Source organism: Gasterosteus aculeatus, chromosome 1 (assembly GCF_964276395.1).
Source record: "Gasterosteus aculeatus chromosome 1, fGasAcu3.hap1.1, whole genome shotgun sequence".
Lineage (NCBI taxonomy): Eukaryota > Metazoa > Chordata > Actinopteri > Perciformes > Gasterosteidae > Gasterosteus > Gasterosteus aculeatus.
In genome coordinates this window covers 1,452,356-1,478,984 of record NC_135688.1, presented here as the reverse complement: position 1 = coordinate 1,478,984, position 26,629 = coordinate 1,452,356, and the positions used below count along the sequence as shown (strand labels likewise).

At 46.7% G+C, this 26,629-nt stretch overlaps 2 protein-coding genes and 1 long non-coding RNA gene across 8 annotated transcripts in view; 1 reads left to right on the top strand and 2 right to left on the bottom strand.

Annotated features, from left to right (window-relative positions):
• Positions 1-284: 284 nt before the first annotated feature.
• LOC120828994 (ATP-binding cassette sub-family G member 4) lies at positions 285-12,994 on the bottom strand. 2 transcript variants are annotated; one of them, XM_078106649.1, is made up of 15 exons: positions 12,131-12,994; positions 7,993-8,252; positions 5,791-5,908; positions 5,175-5,307; positions 5,038-5,088; positions 4,699-4,844; positions 4,012-4,135; positions 3,781-3,895; positions 3,559-3,701; positions 2,863-2,961; positions 2,621-2,789; positions 2,428-2,528; positions 1,843-2,001; positions 1,642-1,760; positions 285-1,445 (listed from the first exon to the last, which is right to left on the bottom strand). In XM_078106649.1, the coding sequence occupies exons 1-15, from the start codon at positions 12,544-12,546 to the stop codon at positions 1,220-1,222; spliced, it is 2,379 nt and encodes a 792-aa protein (XP_077962775.1). In that variant the 5' UTR covers positions 12,547-12,994; the 3' UTR covers positions 285-1,219. The 2 variants fall into 2 exon arrangements, with proteins under 2 accessions (XP_077962775.1, XP_040048645.2); XM_040192711.2 differs by lacking the exon at positions 12,131-12,994 and having other exon boundaries at positions 7,993-8,845.
• Positions 12,995-15,309: 2,315 nt separating this feature from the next.
• On the bottom strand, positions 15,310-16,915 carry LOC120813816 (uncharacterized). Of its 3 annotated transcripts, none has more exons than XM_040169469.2 (5): positions 16,596-16,748; positions 16,455-16,493; positions 16,234-16,375; positions 15,751-15,887; positions 15,310-15,664 (listed from the first exon to the last, which is right to left on the bottom strand). In XM_040169469.2, exons 3-5 carry the CDS (start codon positions 16,314-16,316, stop codon positions 15,603-15,605), a joined length of 282 nt encoding a protein of 93 aa, XP_040025403.2. In that variant the 5' UTR covers positions 16,317-16,375; positions 16,455-16,493; positions 16,596-16,748; the 3' UTR covers positions 15,310-15,602. The 3 variants fall into 3 exon arrangements, with proteins under 3 accessions (XP_040025403.2, XP_040025404.2, XP_040025401.2); XM_040169467.2 differs by lacking the exon at positions 16,596-16,748 and adding an exon at positions 16,777-16,915 and having other exon boundaries at positions 15,314-15,664; positions 16,455-16,522; XM_040169470.2 differs by lacking the exons at positions 16,455-16,493; positions 16,596-16,748 and adding an exon at positions 16,777-16,887.
• A 5,320-nt stretch (positions 16,916-22,235) lies between these two features.
• LOC144410353 (uncharacterized) overlaps positions 22,236-26,629 on the top strand; it is a 36,466-nt gene continuing 32,072 nt past the window's right edge. For 2 of the 3 annotated variants that reach the window (XR_013468367.1, XR_013468368.1), the window contains exon 1: positions 22,617-22,983. This is a non-coding gene — a long non-coding RNA (uncharacterized LOC144410353). Of the gene's footprint in view, positions 22,984-26,629 lie in introns of all 3 variants that reach the window. The other variant, XR_013468366.1, reaches the window with a different exon arrangement.

Sequence of the window (26,629 nt, the reverse complement as noted above, 5' to 3'; positions counted from 1 at the left end):
ACATTTAAACACTTTAACGCCTGTTTTACATTTCTTGAACTTGTACTTCCACTTATCAGAGGAAATATTGTGCTACGAATAATAATAATGTCAATCTTATTTCTAAAGGACATTTCTAAACAAAGCCACAAAGAGCTTTATCTTAAATCATGTGAATAAGATCCACAATCAAAGATGTAAATCAAGACGTACAAATTAGGATGTGTAAGAATATCTTGAGAAGAACTTGGCTGCTCGTTAGGTGATAGGTACATCGTACCCACTTAACATGAAAAAGGGACATATTTAATTAAGTAGATCCAAGTTTATTAGAATATCAAACCTTTTGCACAGCTGTACAGTATAGTTAAGCTGAAAGTTATCCAAAATATATCTTAAAAGAGAACGATAGAACATATAAGTCATGACACAACACAATAACAACAACAAACAACAACAGAAAGGCCGTCAAGGCATTGTAACTAAAAGGTGAGCATACTTCCAGTTCCAGCAGTTTCTCTTTGGTTGTTCTCCGGCTGCTCGTATTTACTGTGATGTGCATCCAGATGTGTCACTTCTTCTTACGAGTAACTCAAGTAAAACATGAAACTTCAGATAGCACCAAACATGTTTGCATGTTGTAAATAAGAAAGATGTTAGGGATTTAAGCAGTAGAACACACCGAGTGGTAGAAATGATAATACTTATAGTAATGTTTAGTGTTAGAATTGTAGTTTGAGTAACGTTGGATGTTAGTTATTACATTAGCATGTTAGATGAAAGAATTGCAATATGAAGATTTAAGATCATAATCATAGAAGTACAAAAATTCAGTAGACAATCACAATAAAGCTTAATTTACAACTATCAACATGTTAAAAAACAATCTAGCTCAAACAATGATTTCATTTTTTTATACACAGGAAGTAAATGTTTTTTTGGGGACTATGCCCAGCTGTCACCTACAACGGCAAAACATGGAACAAAAACTAGTTCAAAACACCAAGTCCAGGAACACTTCATCACACTCGTCCTGCAGAACACGGTGTGAAACAAACATGGCTGCCAGCTCCTGTGAGGGTCGCGTCTCGTTTCCAAGTGGGGATGTCTGAGGTAAAACCGGTGTGTGTCGATTCGGAAGATGACATATATATTTCATTAAATCACAACTTGAGAGACAGACAGAGACGGACAGACAGACAGAGAGAGACAGACCAAGTCCAGGAGGAGGCCGTCTTCTCTACCTCTCTGACTTGACCTTGTAGCGGAGGACAACGTAGGTGGCCAGCCGCAGGATGAAGAAGAAAACGCCGAGGACGAAGAAGTCCACGTGGAGCTTGGCGTCCTCCACGTCCAGAAGCTGCAGCACCTCCTCGGGCCTCTGGAACTTGCAGACCTTCCCCGGGCACTCCAGCTCAGAGCGGTTCATCCCGTAGATGGACAGGATGACGCCTTCAAAGCCGTACCTGCCAGAGGAGCACACAGACGCACTGGGACTAGGAGCCACGGGTCACGAGTTGGCTTCTGACAGCTAAGAAGTCATCCTCCGGGGACCAAGTTCACCAACGTGCACACTGCATGTTCCACCGATTAGTGCTTCAGGCGTTAAAAGGAAGACTTGGTTTTGGAGCTCTGGATGTGGTTCAGAGAGCTCCGACTCACCTGACATACGACACGTAGGAGCTCCACTGCAGATATTTGGGGATCGTGTCAAAGTTCACAAAGAATCCAGAAAAGAGGAGTACCGGGATGGCCGTGACCGGTCCAACGAACGTGGCTACCTGGGGTACAGGACACAGAGTAGGTGCTCTCACTTGGGTGTGGAACTTGGTGGCGGTCAATCACGCATTCAACGAGGCGTACCTGTAGGGAGGTGGAAGCGGCCCCGACCAGGAGGCCCAGGGACTGTGCCACCAGGGCCGTGCAGGTGGACAGGGCGAGGAAGAGCAGGTAGCGGCTGGCCTCGGGGGGCTGCTCCGTCATCCAGTACACAATGCTGCAGTACATGATGGGGCAGAGCACCTGAAAACAAACTACACGTTTAATTCAGCTTCATCCAGGCTGACGGACATGGGGGAACCGGGGCGAAGGTAAACTGAACAGAGAGCAGAAGCTTCATGTCATGTATTCTATTTTCTGACCAGCAGGGGGCGACTCCTCTGGTCCCATAACATGACTCTATTTCTCTCCAGATTTATTCCCTCAGTAAACATGAGTTTATGGTCTCAATCTCTCATCTGCCCATAAAGCAGGGCGGGGGCTGCACGCTGATTGATAGGTTGACACCAGAGACGTATATCCATCCAGAAATCATCAAACCGATTATCCGTCATACGAGGTCGCGGGGACCAGAGACGTGTACAGAAACAAAACACCCAAGACGGCAAAGGACAGAAAAACAGAACTCAAGGCTTCAAGACCACAGTCCACTGAGTTTCTCCGGCTCACCTGGAACGGGATGTCGGCCATGGTCTTGGCCAGGTAGTAGGCCTTCAGGCTGTACCAGTAGTTAAGGTGCTCCCTCAGGAACACAGACATCTCCAGAGGAACTAACAGAAGGTTTCACAAACACACAACCCGTCAACGTCAACCCACACAGACACACATGGGAGGTTTTTGAGAAATGGTTCTTTGGACTCACAGGTCAGCACGGTGGGCATGAGCGCCCCGAACATGAGGAAGAGCATGGAGAAGAAGAGGAAGCCGGTGTTGTTGAAGACCTTGCTGGCGTCGTTGCCGATGTTCAAGTAGAGCAGGCCGATCAGCACGCCGATGGCGATGTGGGACATCAGCCTGAGGTGGGTCAGAACCTGAGAGCGGGAGTAGTCTCTTTACTCTCAGGGGGCGGAGGGAACCAGAGCGTGAACACGTGAGGGAACCCACCTGGTCTCGACATATGATGATGAAGGTCCTCTTGAAGAGGATACAGAACTGCGTTAGGGTGCTTGTGGTGAAAGAATGTCTCTCCAAGTGTCCGGCGTCCTGAGGGGGAGCAGATGATACCAGAACATCACAGAAAGGGGGCAAATCGACCTCAGGTCCCAATAAAACACTGTGAAGAAAAACACCTGATAAAAACATTTATTTTCAAGGAAGAGTCAAATAAAAGATGGTTTTGAGCTGCAGGTTCTTTTGTAAGCGGTAACCGATTATAGTATTCTTATTATACTCCTTGATAACCAGCATGAACATGATGCCCCACACCTTTATGTAAATTAGCACTTGACCATTCATGACCATGGCACCAAAGAATTACTTCTTCATCACCTCTTCTTCTGGAGATCCGTGGTTCCTGCATGTGTCTTCTCATCGAGAGAGTATTTACCAGAGAACAACAAGTATCATCTGCATAATATTGACTGACTGTGACCTCCTTTAAGACAGAACCTCATATTTAAGTATACAATTAAGTATACAATTGTTGCACATATACATAAATATATATATATATATATATATATATATATATATATATATATATATAATAGAAATGTACAACAAGTTAATTTACCACAAATAATCTAATACTGCTCTACTACTACTATTACTACAACTACTACTACTCCCACTTCTACGTACCTCCAGGCACTTTGCCGCGCACACTGATTGACCGTTGCTCTCACTCGGGTTCTTCTTCTCTCCCGATGCACACATCCCGCCCTGCACGGCCTCAAACAGCACCGGGTTCAGGTCTCCGTACTCCCCCGAGGCCACCTCGATGACTGGGCCACACAAAGCAAGGCCTTAAGTCATTGTCACAATCAAACACGTGGAGGTGCACGCGCCAGGGCGGGGACGTACTGAAGTCGGCGGGGTTGTGGTAGGTGGGGCAGTGGAGGCCCAGGGTCTTCAGGTAGGGGATGAGGTAGGGGACCGAGCCCTTGTAGATGCACTGACCCTGGCTGAGGATGTAGAGCTGGGGTGGGCGAGAGGAACACTCAAGGTTAAAAGTGAAGGACGCTGCAGGAAGGATCTCGATTGGATGTTGTACATATCTCCTGCAGTAAATAGACACCATAATGTCCACACTACCTTGTCGAACATCTCAAAGAGCTTGGCGCTGGGCTGGTGGATGGTGCAGATGATGGTGCGTCCTCCCAGCGCCAGAGAGCGCATCAGAGAGACAACCTGGTAGCAGGACACGCTGTCCAGCCCACTGGGGAGGGGGGGGGGGTTATAAATAATGAGAAGCTGTTATGGGAATGAGCCCAACATATTGATTGTCTCTGTACATTTACAAGGATGTTTAAATGTGCTCAGTGTAGAAGGTCAACATCTGACAGCTTTCCAAATGATCCCATTAAAAGAAGACTTGAACGATCCACTGATCCGGCTGAGGTGAACCGTGGTAAACCAGTGGAGGTGGTGGTCATAATGAGGCGTTCCAGCAGAGGAGAAACTTTGAGAATGTTTAATTTGTTCATTTGTCAGACGGTTCGTGTCCCACGGCAACTTCAGCCAGATGCCCCTCAAGCAATTAACGGATTAATTATCTGCGTTTCCAAACCGCTCCAGCACCAGATGTCCAACGGCCCGGCTCAGCCGAGACGTGCAGCCAGATGGACCAACAGAACATCATGTAAAACTCCCTTCATTGCAATTAGTTTATTAAAGACTACATATTTAAATATATAGATATGTCATTTTGTGGGAACCACATCTGTTAGATCACAGCGCACACAATTAAAAGCGCCAGATGCTGCTAAATATTTTTCACACCTGGTGGGCTCGTCAAAGAACATGACCGGCGGGTTGTTGACCAGCTCGAGCGCGATGGCGAGCCGCTTGCACTGCCCTCCGGACAGCGAGCTGGTGCGCGTGTGAGCGCAGTCGAGGAGGCCGAGAGCCGTCAGGATCTCCGCCACCTGCAGACGAGTGATGCAGACACCGTCACAGAGCTTTTAGAAGGGAATAATCAAACTATTGGCGACGTAATCCACGAGTCACTGATGGGGGAACAGCATGATATCAGGCCACTGAATGTTCAAAGGTCAACTTTTTACGTCTGCATGCTGTCTGTTAACGGGACTATCGTCATCTTTCTTCTGCTCAGCTCACCAGTTCTTTCTTCACATCCATCGTTTCATTCAGCTTCAAGTTGGCTGAAACCTGAAAGCAAAGAAGCAGGACGTTTCATAGGTCATGTGATACAGCCGGATCTCGTGGTGGGGGGGTGGGGGGGAGCTTCAGCTCACCATCATGGCCTCTCGTGCCGTGAGGTGAGGCAGCAGCACGTCCTCCTGCATGATGTAGCAGGACATCTTCCTGAAGGTCCTCAGGTCCCTGGGCTTCCCATTTACGCGGATCTGACCCTTCATCCCTGTTTCCCTGGGCGACAGGAAGGACACACACACACACACACACACACACACACTCTTGAAGGGGCTCAGCAGATGATAAAGGAACACCTGCTATGAGAAGCCTGAGGATGTTGATTGTGTCATAAATGCCAGAGATGACATCTTGCACAATAGATTTTTTCGAGATGAGAAACATTAATTGTATTGTTATATTATTAGCACTTACCTAAGATATTTTTAACCTGATGTTTCTGAACTTTTTTTTTCTTTTTTCTTTTCTTTTTTTAAATATATATTTAGATTATTTTTCAAAATAATTTTCAACCTTAAATTTTTGGATTCTGTAATTTTTCAAGCTAAAACATTTTTTTTTCAAAACATCTTTTGACCTAACATATTGACTTTTTTTTCTAAATATTTCTCCCCTTAATGTTCCTGATTCTACAAATAGCGTAACCGTGTAATGGGGTAAATTACTTTTATGGGTAGAAGGGGATCGCAGCACTCTTACCTGTATCCGGCCAGAATGTTCATGAGGGTGGACTTCCCGGCCCCCGAGGGCCCCATGATCCCGATCAGCTCTCGACTGCAGAACCTTCCAGAAAGGCACTTGAGCAAGGCTTTGAACCCTGGGAACGACATTGATAATAAAAATGTTATATCAAACATTAAGAGGATGCGACATTCAAAAAAGGATATTAAAGGCTTATCGCCTGATTTCTGCAGATCGGAGCAGCTTTTTAGGATTTAGTAGACAGATTTATGAAGATAATACTTATTAGCTACTTCGTACTACAAATCAATAAACAACATAATCTGACTTGAATAAGACAGTCTGGTCACCAGCTGGGAAAGGTCACAGGGTCAACCGCCAATCCGCTCTGGCCTTGGGTTGGTTTTTCTAAGACGGAAGCCAATTAATCAAATAATCCAAATAAAACTCATGTTGTTGATGTACATGAGTAAAAAAAACTCATATCTGAAAGAGCAGATAGCAGGACGATCCTCTGGGCCGTTTTATGATAACTAAAGCATCCAATGTCTCACGACAGCTTGTTTACAACCTCCACTTAAAAAAGACACCAAATTACAACAAAATACGACACATTCATATTTTCTCAGTATTTAATTATGGTATGAGAGAGAGGTCAGCTGCTGCTGGTGTCTGTTTACTCATCACGTTGGATGTGTCCATGGATCAACTCGCTGTGATGTCAGAGAGGAGGCTTCAAACACATGAAATTAAATCTGTCTGCAGAGACAGGAAGTGCCGACTCGCACTTCCTCTAAAGGTCTAAAGGAAGGGAACGTAAACGCATCAGCTCTCCTTTCTACCCAACCTGCATCCTGGCTCACTTTACCTCTCCTACATCCTACCTCCCTTTACCTCCTACATCCTACATCCCTTAACCTCACCTACATTCTACCTCTCTTTACCTGTCCTACATCCCTTAACCTCACCTACATCCTACCTCTCTTTACCTATCCTACATCCCTTAACCTCACCTACATCCTACCTCTCTTTACCTATCCTACATCCCTTAACCTCTCCTACGTCCTACCTCTCTTTACCTATCCTACATCCCTTAACCTCACCTACATCCTACCTCTCTTTACCTATCCTACATCCCGTAACCTCACCTACATCCTACCTCTCTTTACCTATCCTACATCCCTTAACCTCACCTACATCCTACCTCCCTTTACCTATCCTACATCCCTTAACCTCACCTACATCCTACCTCTCTTTACCTATCCTACATCCCTTAACCTCACCTACATCCTACCTCTCTTTACCTATTCTACATCCCTTAACCTCACCTACATCCTACCTCCCTTTACCTATCCTACATCCCTTAACCTCACCTACATCCTACCTCTCTTTACCTATCCTACATCCCTTAACCTCACCTACATCCTACCTCTCTTTACCTATCCTACATCCCTTAACCTCTCCTACCTCCTACCTCTCTTTACCTATCCTACATCCCTTAACCTCACCTACATCCTACCTCTCTTTACCTATCCTGCATCCCTTAACCTCACCTACATCCTACCTCTCTTTACCTATCCTACATCCCGTAACCTCACCTACATCCTACCTCTCTTTACCTATCTACATCCCTTAACCTCACCTACATCCTACCTCCCTTTACCTATCCTACATCCCTTAACCTCACCTACATCCTACCTCCCTTTACCTATCCTACATCCCTTAACCTCACCTACATCCTACCTCTCTTTACCTATCCTGCATCCCTTAACCTCTCCTACATCCTACCTCTCTTTACCTATCCTACATCCGACCTTATCATCTCCTATCACTTCCTGTTACCATTATTGACCTCACACAGAGCAGCACTAAGTGTTCCTCATAGAGTATGTGCACACTTGACACCACGCTCACATTCATCTTACTCACATTTAGAGGGTTTGTACTATTTTTGATTTTTAACAGTTGAACGAGTGAATGTTGCTGAGTAAGCTTTGATATGAAAGGATGTAGGTGTTGGGCATCACTTTGATCCGGAGCTTCACATAATTACGCCTCATATCTTCACTCAGTCTACTCTCAACATTCGTGTTCCTTTTTGAGACCATGTTGCAAAACATCGCATTTCTATTGAACATCTGAGGAAAGCTGTTGTGCACCGATCAGAATCTGAGGAGGAAACGGCCTCACTCACACAGTGTGTGTGTGTGTGTGTGTTACCTCTCCTCCTCCAGCACGGCCCCTCCCTGATGGTGTAGGAGAGGTCGCTGAACTCCAGGTCCACGGCGGAGCGCCTGGGGAGGTGGGAGAACCGCTGGGCCTCGGTGATGTGGTTCTCCACCTTCTTCAGGTGGGTCAACATGGCCGCCTCCTGCTGCTGCTGCTGCGGGACGCCCCCGTTGCACACGACCACCACCTGCTCCATGGGGGGGCTCACGGACTCTGGTTCCAGCGCCTTGTTGTCCATGCCGGCTCTCCGTCTGGGGGGGGGTGAAGGGCTCATTTTATCACCATCGGGATGGGGAGTCGGGGGCCCGTTTATCTGGAGGTCGTTTGATTAAAATCCTCGAGACCTCGTCAAGAATTATTCCCAAGTTTACAGATTTAAACCTGATAATCCATCAATGAATTCGCAGACTAACCGAGTGGAACAAATATCGTTTGACTGTTGCCGCTAAATGACCAGTGCAATTCAGAGCTAATGAAACAACTGAGAAAAATAAAAAATAATAAAAGACGTTTCTTTTACATGATGTGATCACATGATCGACAAACCCACTGATCACGTGATCATGATCACAGCTCGTAAGAACCGTCTGGATCACGTTCACAGTTTTCTCTTCTTTTCATTTCAACGGTCTTTTGGTCCGAGTTGACTTCTGGCAGCAAACTGACCATTTTGGATGTTTGTGTCGTCGCGTCTGAGAAGGTCCAGAGAAAGTCTGTGCTGTGCCATTTAAATAGTTTCATTCCTTCAGAGAATAAGAGAGAAACCTTGACTGGATTCTAAGTGAAATCTCCCGTTGAATCAAACTCACAGCATCGTGATCAAATATCTCTCAAAGTGGGTTTACTTCTATTATTTTGGCAGAAGCCAAACAACGTCGTTTCTGCTAAACTAAATTACCCAACATGACCTGGTCAACTTTTCATTTTATTTCTATGTCTTAAAAACTCAACGCATTCCAGTAGAAGATCAGTTCCCCTTCTCCCTCTGACGGAGGCGACGGAGGCGAAGGCCGCTCACGGCCACGGAGACACGTCTGGTCCGCTGAGCGGTTCCCACCTCCGAGGCGGTACGCTAATTTGTCCTCTTTGAGACAGGGGGTCTTGTTTAATCACTCATGAGGCTCTTAATCCGCTGGGGATTAATATCAACTTTTCTTTTCCACCCTTGATCTGCTTCAGCAGAAGGGGGGGGGGGGGTGTGGGAGGGGGGTTTCTGGCTTGGGAACAAATCTGCAAACTCAGGCCACCGAGCATCGAGCCCGTCTAATGTATGGGAATCAACTGCCCCCCAGGACCGTGCCCCCCATGCAGACACATCTCGCTGAGGCCAAAGAACAGTCCCGAGCAGAAGAGGGAGGCTGGGGGGCCTGGATGGGGGTGGGGGGGGGGGGGGGTCTGCCCGGATTGGGGGGCTGGAGACGAGAGGCGGAGAACCCGCTGACCTGAGATCATCTACTGGACCGTTTCTACGGCTGGATTAAAAAGCCATCAGCGTCAAAGGGAGCGCGGGGGGGACGGGGGGGGCGGGGGGGGGTGACGGGGGGGGGGGGGGGGGGGGGGGCTGCTGGATGAGACATCAAAGTGAGGAGAAGCGGTTCATCTGGATCAACCCTGTGATCTATAGATCTATGTCGCTGTGGAAGACGAGAATTGTTTGGGGGTGTCGTTCTCAGGCTGATCCATCCAACAGTTCATTGAGCTTTATTTGTGTATCAAAATACATTTAAAAAGAAAAATAGGTTGGACTAAAAATTCACACTTTTTCTATGATGAGTAAAACATCTATTTTTGGTAAAAGATTTGCTTTTAATGCTTTTTTTCTGTTAAATATCTATCTATCTGTATCTGTAGAACATAAATGAAGAACAGACATGAAAAAAAGTGATTTATTTGTGATTCAACACTTTATTTCTGTTGTCACAATCCGTTTAACACAAGGCTCTTATTTTGAAAATATTTGCAGGACAGCGTTGTGGAAAACGCACAGACTTGCACGGCTTGGTAAAGAGTTCCAGCTTTTAGTTGTGGATTTTATATTATTATTCATAAATGGCCTCACGCTTCCTTTAGTTGCTCTAATAAACATAAAATAATATATAGAATATAATATATATAATATAATATATATATAACATAATATATACAAACAAACCAGTGATGAAGCGTAAAGCTGCAAACACCAACGAAAATGGTCTTCAAAGTACTTTATTAATAAACGGCTGAATGTTGATTAGCTCTTTGGTCCAATCAGCACATGTTACATGTTACATAACATGCGACCCCCCCGTGACTTTGTGAGAATAAGAGCTAATTCACTGGAGGGCTTACGAGCAGCAGTAAGCTACAGCAGCACTTCTCCCTCACGGACAGCAGCTGGGCCGGTGGGGGGCCGGTGGGGGGCCGGTGGGGGGCCGGTGGGGGGCCTGTGGGGGGCCTGTGGGGGGCTGGTGGGGGGCCGGTGGGGGGCCTGTGGGGGGCCTGTGGGGGGCCGGTGGGGGGCCGGGGGTCCTGCTGATGTACAGTAGCTGGGTGGAACACGAGGGACAGCGTGTCCACGTCCACCACGAGGAATTCTGCTGCTGTGGCAGAATCTTAGTTGTGTGACGGAAGACGACATCAAAGTTCTACTGGACATTGAACCTCAAGGTGACTGGAAGCAGGTGAACAGGTGACGCCGAGGTCGGCGTCGTCACATGAGTCACATGAGTCACATGACCGCGGTGGTCTTGACTGGCGTTTGGATATCGGACGCCAACCAACGAGCCGAAACCCCCCCACGTTTAACACGTTTAGAGAGTTTAACACGTTTCTAGTGAGAACATCAGAACCTCTTTGTCTCCACACGCGATCCACACGGAGACGCAAAGATCGTCCCTTCCGTCTCAAAGGGACAAAGATTCTGAAACATTTCGGATCCTTTTGCCAAAACAACAATCAAAATACCTTTTGGACACGCGTGTGTACGGTTAACGTAGTATTGCACGCCGATGCATCACGTGACACACAGGGAATAAAGCGTGTGGCGAGAACTTGAAACGTTACTAACAATCATTTTAATTAACACGATAATATTTATTTTGAATTTCATCGTAAGTTGGAGCTCGGTGAATATTTGTGAGTCAACGTATTAAAGTTTAGTTTAACAATCCGGACACACACACACACACACACATCAAGAGAAAGATGAGTCATAAGAGATAGAAAGTCCCATAAAGGAGGTGGAGGAGAGAAGGAGCAGAAGGAACAGGAGCAGCAGAAGGAGCAGAAGGAGCAGCAGGAGGAGCACGAGGAGCAGAGGGAGCACGAGGAGCAGGAGCAGCAGGAGGAGCAGGAGCAGCAGAAGGAGCAGAAGGAGCAGCAGGAGGACCAGGAGGAGCAGAGGGAGCACGAGGAGCAGGAGCAGCAGGAGGAGCAGGAGCAGCAGAAGGAGCAGAAGGAGCAGCAGGAGGACCAGGAGGAGCAGAGGGAGCACGAGGAGCAGGAGCAGCAGGAGGAGCAGGAGCAGCAGAAGGAGCAGAAGGAGCAGCAGGAGCAGCAGGAGGAGCAGAAGGAGCAGAAGGAGCAGGAGCAGCAGAAGGAGCAGCAGGAGGAGCAGAAGGAGCAGGAGCAGCAGGAGGAGCAGGAGGAGCAGAGGGAGCAGGAGGAGCAGAAGGAGCAGGAGCAGCAGAAGGAGCAGCAGGAGGAGCAGAAGGAGCAGGAGCAGCAGGAGGAGCAGGAGGAGCAGAGGGAGCAGGAGGAGCAGGAGCAGCAGGAGGAGCAGAAGGAGCAGAAGGAGCAGGAGCAGCAGGAGGAGCAGGAGCAGCAGGAGGAGCAGAAGGAGCAGAAGGAGCAGGAGCAGCAGGAGGAGCAGGAGCAGCAGGAGGAGCAGAAGGAGCAGAAGGAGCAGGAGCAGCAGGAGGAGCAGGAGGAGCAGGAGCAGCAGGAGGAGCAGAAGGAGCAGAAGGAGCAGGAGCAGCAGGAGGAGCAGGGGGAGCAGGAGGAGTAGGAGCAGCAGGAGCAGCAGGAGGAGCAGGAGGAGCAGGAGGAGCAGGAGCAGAAGGAGCAGGAAGAGCAGAAGGAGCAGAAGGAGCAGCAGAGGGAGCAGGAGCAGCAGGAGGAGCAGGAGCAGCAGGAGCAGTGGCGAGCTCACTGATTGCGTGGTGTTCCTGGCGTCGATGTCGTGTTCCTCCGGCGTGCAGCAGCTCTCTCGGCGCGCCGGTTCCGGTCTGCTGCATCAACAGCCCGGCGAGCAGAGGGAGGGGGGGGGGCTTCAGGACGGGAGGGGCGGGAGGAGGAAGAGGAGGAGGATTCTGACACTGTAATCCTCATGATGGCTGGCAGCTTTACGTGAGGCACCTTCTCACTGACCTTTGACCTGCAGCTTTGAGGAGTATTTCCCACCAGCTCGTCTCCACTGAACCATTTCGCAACGTGATAAAACATGTGCAGTGTAATGGATTCCTCTCCGTGTGTGATGACATGTTGTGTGTGAGGACATCTTGTGTGTGATGACATGTTGTGTGTGATGACATGTTGTGTGTGATGACATGTTGTGTGTGATGACATGTTGTGTGTTCTTATCACACACGCTTATCTGAATTCTCCTGTGAGCACATCTGGTGTCGCTCCATTTCCTGAGTACGTTCCTCGTGACACGTTTACTCCCCCTGAGCTGGAGACAAACAAAGATCTCTGGGGCCTGTTTCAGAAAAGAGGTTAAGTGAAAACTCTGAGTATGTTAACCCTGAAATGAGGGAAACTCTGAGTTTTCTGTTTCAGAATGGGAGGTATGTTAAACCTGAGAAAGCAGAGTAAGTCAAGCCTGTTTCAGAAAGAGAGGTAACTTATACTCAGAGTCAGTTACCATGGCAACTTACTCTGTGAACCTAACCTGGTCGGGAGCAGGTTTTCTTCGGGAAACCCAGAGTTTATTTCGTCTCCTCCCCTTTTTTAAAGAGGAAGTGGTATTTAATCACCTCATTCATTCTTTCGGTATTCATTCATTGCGCACATTTCAGTCAGGCAGAGCGCATCAAATCAAGTGAATGAAATGGCATGTCCTTTTATGGACGATCCTGTAATTGCCATAATTAGAGGGGAGCAACACCCTGCCCTACAAATACAAGACCCAGAGGAAGACCCCATCAACCCGGCAGATTTCCAGGAGGGAAGGGTAGTCCGGGATATGATATGCCGAAATGTCTTCACAGATTAATACACATTATATCCACCACCACAACCAACCAACCACAAAATAAAATAAAAATGAATAAACACAAAATCACAGCAATTTATATGGTGTTCTTTATTTCCTAAATTGAATTATGTTTTTATATTTCATTTTCAGCTGCTGCCATGTTCTTTTAATGCCTGCAGGATTGCACCTACATGAAAATTAAAATTAGGTTGAATAACACACTGTTCTTCCAGTTTCACTTCTGATATTATAACAGTTGGGCAAGTCACTTATATTACTAACTACAACTGGCTTCTTCAACAATGTAATAATGACTATCTCTAGAAAGTATTGGTCTACTTATTACTAATTACTTTCTAAATCCCATATCAACCTCAACCACTTGAACAATACAAGGAGAGACAAGAAACTGCACTTTTAATGCTTTCAAATAAACATTATACAATTGCATGAATTATTCTTGAAAAAATATATCTTTTTAAATTTGATGTTAAATCCACTATTGTTTTATACAGAATTGCTTTATAGTTTATGCAGCATTTAATGCAATTACATCAGATTTTACTTTAAATTACGGAATTAAATTACAGTTTTTAGATTACATAGAAATTAATTACACACAACACTGTATAACAGTAATTCAAATGTAAACTTACGCATTGACTCGAGCAGCTATTTTCATAAGCACATCCACCGAACCCAAACACAACACCGAACCCAAACACAACACCGAACCCAAACACAACACCGAACCCAAACACAACCCAAACACGACACCGAACCCAAACACAACACCGAACCCAAACACAACACTGAACCCAAACACAACACTGAACCCAAACACAACACCGAACCCAAACACAACCCAAACACGACACCGAACCCAAACACAACCCAAACACGACACCGAACCCAAACACAACACCGAACCCAAACACAACACCGAACCCAAACACAACACTGAACCCAAACACAACACTGAACCCAAACACAACACTGAACCCAAACACAACACCGAACCCAAACACAACACTGAACCCAAACACAACACCGAACCCAAACACAACACTGAACCCAAACACAACACTGAACCCAAACACAACACCGAACCCAAACACAACACTGAACCCAAACACAACACTGAACCCAAACACAACACCGAACCCAAACACAACACTGAACCCAAACACAACACCGAACCCAAACACAACACCGAACCCAAACACAACACTGAACCCAAACACAACACTGAACCCAAACACAACACCGAACCCAAACACAACACTGAACCCAAACACAACACCGAACCCAAACACAACACTGAACCCAAACACAACACTGAACCCAAACACAACACCGAACCCAAACACAACACTGAACCCAAACACGACACCGAACCCAAACACAACACCGAACCCAAACACGACACCGAACCCAAACACAACACCGAACCCAAACACAACACCGAACCCAAACACAACACTGAACCCAAACACAACACCGAACCCAAACACAACCCAAACACAACACCGAACCCAAACACAACACCGAACCCAAACACAACACCGAACCCAAACACAACACCGAACCCAAACACAACACTGAACCCAAACACAACCCAAACACAACACTGAACCCAAACACAACACCGAACCCAAACACAACCCAAACACAACACTGAACCCAAACACGACACCGAACCCAAACACAACACCGAACCCAAACACAACACCGAACCCAAACACAACCCAAACACGACACCGAACCCAAACACAACACCGAACCCAAACACAACACCGAACCCAAACACAACACTGAACCCAAACACAACACTGAACCCAAACACAACACTGAACCCAAACACAACACTGAACCCAAACACAACACCGAACCCAAACACAACACTGAACCCAAACACGACACCGAACCCAAACACAACACCGAACCCAAACACGACACCGAACCCAAACACAACACCGAACCCAAACACAACACCGAACCCAAACACAACACTGAACCCAAACACAACACCGAACCCAAACACAACACCGAACCCAAACACAACACTGAACCCAAACACGACACCGAACCCAAACACAACACCGAACCCAAACACAACACTGAACCCAAACACAACACTGAACCCAAACACAACACCGTTTGCGGGACGTTTGTTTAATTCACACAACAAATAAAGAGCAGAAATAGTGGTGATTTATTGCCTTGGTGGATAGTGGAAATGATTATAACTGTCTTTACGGAGACAATAAGCCCCGCCCCCTTTCTGGCGCCTATAAGCGAACGAAGCAAAATGACTTCAACTAGTCGCTTCTAAACTCTAAACTCGCTCTTGGTGTGAACGCAGTAATCAGAAGCCAAGCAGACGGCTTCAGCGGATTCCTCCATGGACTCCGTGCTGATTCCTTCAGTACTTGTTGAAGTTCAGGATGATCTCCTCGTCCGCCATTGGGATGTAACATCCGATACCTGCAGACACACAGAGACTCAACCGAGGTTTCTAATCTGATCCAGGGTCAGACGGAGACCGCGGAGAGACGCGGACTCTGACTCACCCACATCCGGCCTGAAGACCCGGCCGCTGGCCTTCTTGACCAGCAGCTCCCAGTAGGTTCGCATCATGGGACACCCGGCCAGGCCGTTCACGCTGGTCAGGAACGGCCCGTAGTTTGAGTCCTCGATGTATTTGAATCTGCGAAGGAGACCTGTCACTCGGAAGCAGGTTTCCCTTCATTTAACATCTCCGGTAGCGGCCATTTGTCCTTGAGATCACAAAGCAGACTTCTGCTACCGACTAACGTTTATCGGCCAACAAAACAAAGAAAGGAACCAAAGATGATTCCTCTCGCCCACTGCGGTGCGTGCTGCTCTTTCTCCCATGGATAACCCCCAGGTGCCCACGGTACTCGCCAATAATTAGCAAACAAACTGACCAAAGCTGTGTCAAATAACTAAATCATGATAAAACTTAACTGGCTGAATCTTGACTAAGGACAGATGGGGTGGTGTTGCTTTACGTTGAGGCGTGCTGATCTTACGTGAAGCCTGGACCCGAATCCCGCAGTCTCCTCATCGCTCCCAGTAAGATCCCTCTGAAGACCACGTAGGTGGAGTAGGTCATATTGGGAGTGTTTGTCACAGAGTTTATCACATGGATACTGATGGGAGTCTGATTGGAATCTGAAAACAAAGAGGCTACAAGTGAGCACAAAAGGGAATAATTCTTCTCCATAGCTGAGGACATTTTGTATCAGGCGACCTTGAGCGGGAGCTCCAGGAAGCAGCAGCAGCAGCAGGGCTGCCGAGAGGAGAGCGGGGGTCATCATTCTGCACAAGTCACACAAGCATCGGCCTCAAAACAACGCTAAGATCAAACGAAAAATGTTTGTTTTCTTTTTACCCAGTTTCCATCCACATCTTGTTACAGGAATTTAACCCTTCAGCTGGAAACAGTTTCCTGAAACCGTAAGTCCGATGATCCCGGCCAACAGCAGGTAACCCATAGGCCACTCCAAGCTCCTTTCCTCACCTCCTTCACCTCCTTCACCTCCTTCACCTCCCCACTCCACCCAGGAACTGACCTGTGAGATCTGACGGCGACTCCTTCTTCCTTCAATCAGCTCCGGATCCTTTTGCACGGACTCCTGCCGGGCCGCTTTTATAGCTCAGTTATTGCGTAATTCAGAAAAGCACCAATTGTAACGGCTGAGTCACCAACGTGGGGCCGGACGATCAGTTTCTGCAAACATCCCAGCGTGATTCAATGCAAAAAAAGAGAATCAAACACGCATTATTACAGGAAAGGTGCAGTTAAATATTTAACATAATAAGGACGTGTTATATACAAGATACATTTTGCACAGATATCTCAATTTACAAATATTGCCGGGTGAATAATCCACGTTTCAAAAACATAAATATTGACTATTTGTAAAATGTATTTTTAATACAATGAATAAAACATCTTTTTTGGTGGGACGACGCCCCGTTGGGCTCTATGGACCAGCCGCCACTGGATGGAGGTTATAATGAGAATATGACGAGAGTATGTTTGAGGATATGATGGAGTATATGGAGGGGTGATTATTGCGCAACACGTGTAATGCGTGACAAAAAGTCACAGTTTAAGGGCTTTGTGGAATGTTTCTAGGATTCCGTTTCTCCACAGGTTAGAATATGGGAACTCGGCCCCTAGGAAGAAATCACGAGGGTAACCCAGGTCCGACCTGTTCGACCAGAGTCATACGAAGTGTTACTTAAAACTGAAATCCTGATTTTACCTTAGTCAACATCAGGTAGACGAAGGAGAGTCGAAGCCCTTTCACACAGGTACGTTAGGGTTGCCAACTTCCTCAACCCCAAAAGAGGGACACTTTTTTCCAGGTGTCCATGGCTAATGGACAGTTCTCGGCGGCATTCTGTGCTAAACGCTTTCCTTTCGTCATTGGCGACTGCTTTGACCCAAGGCATTTTGGCTTCCCATTCTTTTTTATAGCTGCAAAGTCATTTTTGCTCTGAAGGTCCACTGCTCATTTTGACACACAATACCGCTCGCCTCCCAGTGGCCAGTTCAAACAAACTGTCACCAACAAGCAACAACCGCGTCCCAGAGCAACGTTCGCCTGAGTTTTTGGCGCGTTTAAAGAAGCCAATTATTGTACTTTCTAAAAAGAAATATTGGCTGTGATTGGATTACGGGACTGGAGCTGCCCCTGACGGGACATATCAAAATCACCCATAAATCGGGATGTCCCGGACAATTCGGGGCGGTTGGCAACCCTAAGGTACGTTGTCTTCTGGGTCATGTGATAATCGACATGTTTGTGCATCTATGTTTAGAATCTGTGGTGACCAGCACTTGGGTTTTGCCCTAAGCCCCCACCCCGTTGTTTTAGTATGTTTATCTTCCAACTATTTATTTCAGCACAGGAGACATATCAGTATACTTGACTTTCTATGTGCGTCAACGTGTCTCCTGCCTGCAAGTATTATTTAATAAATGTCCTGTTTAATGATTTTACACCGGTGTCAAGTAAGAACCTTCAGGGAGTGGGAGGCCAGTAGGAGAGCCTGGTACTTCTGGTCATCAGGCTGCTTTATCAGAACCAACGTAACAAACTGTGTGTGCTAATAAATGAGGACGCCGTGTACCTGTGCAGAGAACAATGGACGCGGTGGAGGAGTAACATGATAATAATCAGTGATACGCTTTGACTTTCATTTCTGGACGCTTGAGAAAACACCAAAAAGCAACCACATTGTATGTCACTGTAAACTAAATACGACCTGTTCATTTCCAATGTGAATTGCATTCATCTCCTACAATCGAGCCTCAAAACGAAGCCAGCAAAGAATTCCATCACCTCATTAAAGCACCATGCTCCTTCCAAAGTGGATTTCATGGTTTCATGGATCTGCTGGAGTCAGAAAGTCCTCGGTGCTCCAGAAGAGTCTGTTAGAGATGACTCAACAACACACTGGTGAAGGTATGACACACAGGATTCACAGCAAAATATAGCAGTGAACTATTATTTGTTAAATTAGATATAGTAGCGTACTGAGGTCTTATGATTGTTAAGGGTTCGGAAATGTTGTTTATTTATTTGTTGTTTGTTTGTTCTTGTCCCAGCCGGAAATGATGAATGAAATGAGTAAACTTGCTCAAATTTAAAAATCAAAAAGTGTTTAATGACTAAACAAAGTAATAAGGAATACAATTACAAAGTGAAATACAATGCGAAGAGTGAAATATTTCGCAAAATAGAGAAACCTCAGACCAAGTCTAAAGTGGCTTATCAAGGCGGCATCAGGAGAATCCAGTTCTGGTCCTCCTGGGGTCTTTTGGGTGTATTTGAACGTCATTGGCTTGTCCTTCAAAAGTGTCTCCTCCTGGTTTGTCCTCTTCACATCGAGGTCTGAAGCGTAACCAATAATAATAATAAGTCAATATTCCTCCGTTTTATATGAGTCGTAGCCTCTTGTGTTAAAGCTGCATTCTCCGTAGGGACCACCAGGGGGCGACTCCTCTGGTCCCATAGGAATCTATGGAAACATGAGTTTATGGTCTCGATCTCTACTTTCAAGTCTTCCTGCATACGGCCCCTAAATTGCCACTAGGGGGCAGCGCAGCTCTACAACCGGGAGGTTTCGTGCTTCTTGTTCTCACAGGTGAACAGGAGCAAATCAAATGTCATCCACACAGTATTATCATTGAAACGTTCAAGCGCAGAGAAAGAAAAAAAAATCCAGAAAAGGAAATTATGTTCTTGAAGAAGGAGAAGCCATTTTTATTCCCAAGAAATTGGATAAAGACAGGAGAGATGATTGTAGGAAGGATTAAACAGAGAGAGAAAAAATACCTGTCTGGAGTCTTGTTGACGGGCTGATAAGAGTCACAGGTGTGCAGGGACACCTGGTGGACAGGAGGAGGAAGAGAATGAAGGAACTAAGGCGGCAGGGTGAGTAGACTTCATCTACGACACTTATCTGAACACTGTTAGCTCTGCTAGCAACGTTAGCGCTGATGTTTAATATGCCGTCTTTATGCTTCTTGACTCAGAATGGAACATAATGTATAAATGAACATCACGCTGTATTGAAGAAGACTTGAAACTAGAGACTGAGACCATGAACTCATGTTTACAGTGTTTACTGAGGGAATAAATCAAGAGAGAAGAAGAGTAATTTTCTCATAGACGTCTATGGGAGCAGAGGAGTCGCCCCCTGCTGGTCACTACACAGAATGCACACTTGAAGCTTTTGCTTCACTTTTCAGAACCGAACCTTGTCGTCCGGTCCGTCTTTAGTACTTTAGTGTTCATTAGCACCGTGTTCCTGACACCATGTGATCCACACGGTGCTTCCTGTGTCTTTTTCCTACGGTACTGACCCCTGAGCTTAAATTAGACTTTCAGATGAATGAATAATACGCTAAACTGTCATCAGCAGGAGAGCCAGGGTTATTCTCTAACTGGTATTAAAAAATAGTTTACAGTCGTCAATGAATGCTTAAAATGAAGCAATGTTCTTTTAGATTCATCATTTAGTTTATGATGCACTAGTGTGCGGCTCCATCCTGAACCCATTCAATAACACTAAATATGTGCACTATTTATGAACTGTTACACTCAATAACACAACACACAATATACATAAAAAATCAACAAAACTTACTTTGTTCTTTGTGTTTGTCTTTGACGTTTCTTCTGTGCTTTGTATTGTTTTATAGATGAGGTAATTCTTTATTAGTGTGTGAGTTAGGACATTTGAAGTATTATATTGTTCATATATTGATACAAATAAGTCCTTTTTTCTGGGTTCATTCTTCAGTAATCAACGATAACTGCTAAATATTTTTGTATAATATTACTCAACTGTAACTCTTTTAATTTTATCGTATTTTATTCTACAAAATAAACCTGCTTTTTGGGAAGTGATTCACAGGCTTCCTGTACTGAAGGTCCCCCAAACGGGGGCGCTAGAGCGCAACGTGCAGGTCCAGGGACGTCAGGAGCTCCGGGGCTGGATTCAAATCCTCAAAAAACGTCTATTCCTAACCACTATTCCTAACCACTATTCCTCGACCTCCGTGGAAGACGTCACGGGGTCAAGGAAAGATGGTTAGGAGAGTTCATGAGGAGTTAGGAAAGGACAAGGCGGTGTTTAGTCAATCGACTCCTCTGACAGAGACGCTTGTCAGTGACGTGTTTCAACTCTCTATTTCTCCTGAACGGACCAATGACGCGTCACTATTGCTCCCTGTGCTAAAAGGAGCTAAGTAAGGAAGCATTGAAGCTCCTTTCCTTAGCGTTAGATCATTCAAACAGCTCTTCTCATGGCTCCACTCACACAAACCTGCATGAGAACATTGACAACCTGCAGCCCAGGTCTCACCTGCCGGCTGCTCTCTGAGGGCCGGTGAGGAAAGGTGCTTATTGACCGAGCCTCTTCTGCTCGCCGCTCACTCATCCGTGTTTGGCCGGGCGCAGGTTGATGGACGCCGGGTGTCGGAAGGAGGTTAAGGTTGATGCGTCTGACCCAGACTGAGGACGGGGGGGACGGGGGACGGGGGAGGGGGCTTTGTTGGGGATCGGCTCGAGTCGGACAATAGCCGGGGGTCACAGGTCCTCGGCGGCCGTCTTCTGACACGGCCAATTTGCGTTTTTCTTTTTTTGTTCCCGAGAGTGAGGCTGCAGAGTCACAGGCTCAGGGGGCGACTTCTGCAGGGGGGGTCTGTTTTGGAACTACTGGTCTTCTGCGGTGGTTATTCCGGGCCGAGTGGACACGTGAAGAACTCGCTGCTGATTTGGTGTCGACTCATTTTCAGCATCTGCATCTGTTTTTTTCAACATAAGGAAACGCAGACGTTTTGAAAATCCCTTTGCGATGCTGCGACCTCCGTCCCCACCGCTCTACGCCCTTTTAGAGGACGGGCCTTCTGAAAGTGTGCCCCCCCCGCCTTGACCCCTTTGTTGCGGCCCTGAAGACTAGTTTGGTCGGTCCCTGAGCTCCTCCCTGTCATCACCCCCACGCTTAAATCCACACTGACACGATTTCTGGGCCTCCTCCATTTTTTTGTTTGGCTCGTAGCTTTTTAATTCTGATCCTTTTACACTTCAGTCCCCCCCCCCCCCCCCCCCCCCCCTCCATCGCGGACACGTTTAACCAGCCGTGGCATTGACCTCTCATCTTCACATCGACCCGCTGCTTCCCATGACCCTTTGACCTCTGGGGGTTGAAGCCTGCAGCCGTCTGGACCTCCACCTCCTCCACCTGGCTCCTATCTCCACCCGCCAGCCGGTCCAGCTGGGCTACATTGTTGCCTCAACAGAGAGAATCCGCAAAGCTCCAAACTGGTCCGATTTGTGTCAGATTATTTATTTATTTTATGGAATGGTCACCTGAGACCACCGGTGACGTCCCCCCCCCCCCCCCCCCCCCCCGTCTGCCGCTCTCTGAACTCGCTGTCCTCATTCCGCAGCCTGGTTTGGAAACACGTCGTCCTGATAGTTGAGGTGAGAATCTGGGTCAGCGAGTGGAAGGGGGGGGGGGGCTCAGATAGAAACAGCTAAAGAAAAAATAAAATGTCCCTCGTCAAAACAAGACGAGAGGAATCGACAAGGGTTCCACGTAGCCGACATACGGTTGTTCCGCGAGCGCTTCGCCGAGTCCAGGCGGTACTTTTTATTTAATTCGCTGAGGGACTTTATTCCCACGTGAATAGAATCGCTTTTTTGGGTGCAGAGCTGGGAGCTCTTTGCTCTGTGGACTTTGGTCCCAACAGCATTCCGGATCCTTGCTGGACAGAGAAGAACAGGGAGGGAGGGGGGAGAACTGTGAGGGGGGGGGGGGGGGGGAGAGAGGAGGCACCACCAGAGGAAGTGAGTCTTCATTACAAAGTGTGCCTCTCCGTTGTGGGCATGCTCAGTAGAGAGAAATCCAGCCTCTGAGTTTCAACAGGAGGGAGACGAGGTGACCGAGAGACTCTCTCCCTCCCTCTCCCTCCCTCTCCCTGGCGTTCTCCCTTCCTCCCCCAGTAGTGGAAGAGGTATTCTTTGTTGGCGTGGAAGAGCGAGAGGAAGCGCAGATTTCCATCCAGTGCTAAATGGAAGAAGCTGGAAGTAAAGAACACGAGGAGAGGAGAGAGAGAGAGACTGTCTCTCCCCCCTTCCCTCCCCCTCTCCTCCCCTCGGACACAGCGGAGGGACAACTTCAGAAGGAAGGAGCTGGTGTGTGAAACGTCAGGCGAGAAGCGGGATGACGAGGCTGACCGGCTCTCCTCCGTCCAGGTCAGTACCCCCCCCACAACAACTGCCCCCCCCCCGTCTGTTTTCACTGCCCTTTTCTTTCCGCTGACTCTGATCTACTTACCGTGCAGTTTTTACTACGGGGGCTGACAGCAGCTAGACACCCCCCCCCGGGGGGGTGAAACTCCAGCTGCTGTTCGGTCGATCGGCTCCAGGGTTCAAGTTTTTTCGTGGGAGGACGAAACGCCGCCCACGTGGTCACGATAGGGGGCGTGGAGGGAGGGTGGGGGGGGGGGGGGGGGGGGGGGGGGGCATTCTTGCAGCGTGTGTGTGTGTGTTTTTGACCCGAGGTTTAGTCGACTGTTCATTCCTCTATGGAAGCCGTCAGACGGCTCACCTGTCTGGGGGCCCCCCGGGGGGCCGTCCCATTAGCTTTCCCAGCATGCCTTGCCACAGAGTGTCAGCAGGGACCTCCCAGGTTGGCAGGTGCGGTATTCCTAGAATACGGAAGTGGGACAAAAGGCACTGAGCGGAGGAGAGCGGCCTTTATCAGTAATTATTATGCTTGTTATTATTTATTTATTGGAGTAATTATTTGTCCCGTGACCGTTTCACTGGAGCATTCTGGGTGCAGTGTTGGATCTTGAGTTTATTTTTGTTTATTTATGAATCTTCAAAGAGCCCGACACGCCCCCCCCCTCCCTCTGTGAGCACTTTATTCACACTTGATAAGAATGAATCTGCTTCGTGGCGACAGAGTCCTCATTTCGAGTCTTTACGTACACATAGATATGCACATACACAAACATGCATACCCACATGTACACACATACATACACAGACACACACTCACACACACTTATATAAACAAAATACGGACATAATAGTAAAAAATAATAATAATAAAAAATAAATAGAAAATAAAAATCCAACAAAAGATATAACAATAATATTTTTTAGAATTAAGAAAATTAGTAATTCCATTATCCCCCTACGTCTGATTTTACCTACACGTGCAAATTCCCCCACCCACTACTGCATATATTGCATATATTGTTACTGGTTACTTGTTCGTTAGTGCACTTTATGCTTAATATTTTTATTTTTAACTTTTTAATATTTAAAATTTGTAACTTTATTCCCTTGTTTTATACTAACCCATAGCCTTAGTCTACTAACCCATTGCATTAGCATTTCATTCCACTTTATTTTATTACTTGTGCACAGCTGTCTTGTCTGTCTACCGTCGCGCACTAACCGCCAAGACAAATTCCTTGTATGTTTGACATATTTTGGTAAATAAATGTTTCCTGATTCCTGATATTGTCTAATATGGGCCATCATCTTCTCTGGTTGAGGGATTCTTTACGCTGGCTATCATGTCTCTGTCATGAGTTTGATCCATTCTTTAAACACAGGCGTGTGCAGCATCGGCCTCGCGGCCACAATGAAACTTGTCCATGAAGCCGGATCTGAACAGTCGTTTTTTGATGAGTTGAGAATAAAGTCGTTTTCATGGCTCAACGTCCGTTGTTTGACCTTTTCTAAGGGCTGTGATTTTTAATAAAATGCGGAATGCAAGACAAAAGTTTAATGCAATTCAAAATGTGTAATGGATAAATAATTGGAAGCAGCAGGTTAAAGAGAATAAAACGTACATATGATGTGTATTTATACATGGCCGAAACATCCTCTGAGCCTCGATCAATCGCTCCGATCAAACGATCCGCTCTTAGCGTTTTCTTCATGAGCGTAAGAATCACTTCTCAGCTGCTCGTGTCTCCGTTGGCTCATTGAGCTGTCAGCGTGACTCTCCTTGCTGGGAGTCTGGGTTCCCATGTGACCCCCTCCGACCCCCCGACCCCCCGATGGCCCCGGCTGAGGCTCCCGTGATCCATCACACAGCGGGCGGCCATGTTCTCTGAAAAGGCCGTGAACTTGTTACCTCCCCGGCCCGCATGAATGTCAAACCCATTTTTCTCTTCTCCTCTCTGCCCCGCCGCCGCCGCCGCCCTCCCTCCCCAGGATTTGCTGGTTTGTTGAAAGAGTCGTGGTGCATTCAGGGCCACCGGGTTACATTTAAATTGAGACGTCAGAGTCTGGTGCCGCGGTTTTCCCCCTCCGACCTCCCTCACCGAGGTGGTGACGGCTCACCATCGGGACTGCAGGCGCCACATCCAGGGTGCTTTACTCTACCGCTCGGGTCGACAGCGTGCCCCACCCCCCTGACCCCTCCGACCCCCCCTGACCCCCCCCACCACCACCACGCCTCGTGATCTCTGGAAGCAGCCTGTTCGACGTGGCACACATTCAAAATGGCAACCTTGAGGGGCTTTTTATTCCTCGGGCAGAATGAAATCACTTTTCTGTCGCTCTCTCTCCTCCCTCTTAATGAGGGAGGGGGGGGTGAGGACGGGGGGGTGAGGAAGCCCACGGTTCACCCGGATGATGGAGAGGCCTTTTCTTGTTTCAGTTGGAGGGGCCCCACAGCGAGCGTTCATGTGAAATGAGATTTTTTTTTTGTATCTTTTAACCAGAGGGGAAGGTTGATTGAGATGTCTGAGAAAGTCTGTGGGAGGAAAGGGGGCATTAAAGTGTCATCTCTTTAAATATTACTCTTGTTCTTTTTAGGTTTAATCTTGTTTTATCGAACAATAACAACCAGATGAAATGTAGAAGTGTTCTATCAGCCTGAATAGGCAGTTTTGTTTTATCGTTTCTTTGATGTATTAACCTACGTAGTTTCCTTTCTTTTGTAAAGACTACATGTGTAATAACAGGCGGAAATGAACGCACAATAAAATGTGTGACTTTTTGTAAGATTTACTTTGATTAAAAAACCTCCTGTTTCTTTCTCCTGTTACCTTACGTGACTTCCAGGCCTTTGATAGCAGGAAGAAAAACTTGTATTACTATTAACTATATTTAAGAGAGCATTGGCCCACTAATTGCATTTATTTTCCTTTTCATATAGACCCATTTATATCTTTTAAATGATGATGACTTCATCAAGCATCGACTCGGAGGTTTGACTTCACTCACGTTGAAGAACGGACTCAGAGCCACGTTAAGCTAACGCTAAGATGTTTTGGTGTCACCGGTGACAATACACTTTTTAAAATTCTTTTTAAAAACAAGAAAGGTTTATATTTTAGATAGAACCATTAAACCTTTGTACAAAGTCATTTTTTTCTGGGTCAAGTTGCAAAACCAGAGTTTTTTCATTTGTAATTCTTCATGACGTCTTTGGTTTTTAAAGTAGTTGATGGAGGAGTGAAAACATCTCCAACTGCTCAGTTTAAATGGTCAGATTTATCTTTAAGACATTTCTTTAGGAATGAGGAATGTTTTACTGTTGTGCTTTAAAAGCTAAAGTATAGATTTTGATCACAGTTTGTCTCCACATTCAGTTTCACTCATTTATATTCACGTAAGTCTTCATGCTACGGTGACGGTGAACCGTCTTTCTGCCCGTTGAGCCGGATTGAGGTGAAGTCTTCAGCTCTCCTCTTTCTTTTCTGTACTTAGTTTTCTTTACTTTTGTAAAACCGCTCAGTGAACGTTAGTTAGTCATCAACACGAGCATTAGCCGGACTAGCTAGCTAGCTTGCTAACGTAACTTTATTACTACTTTGCGTTTGAAGTTTTTATAATCACATATTTTTAGGACTTGACCTTCAAACAGTTT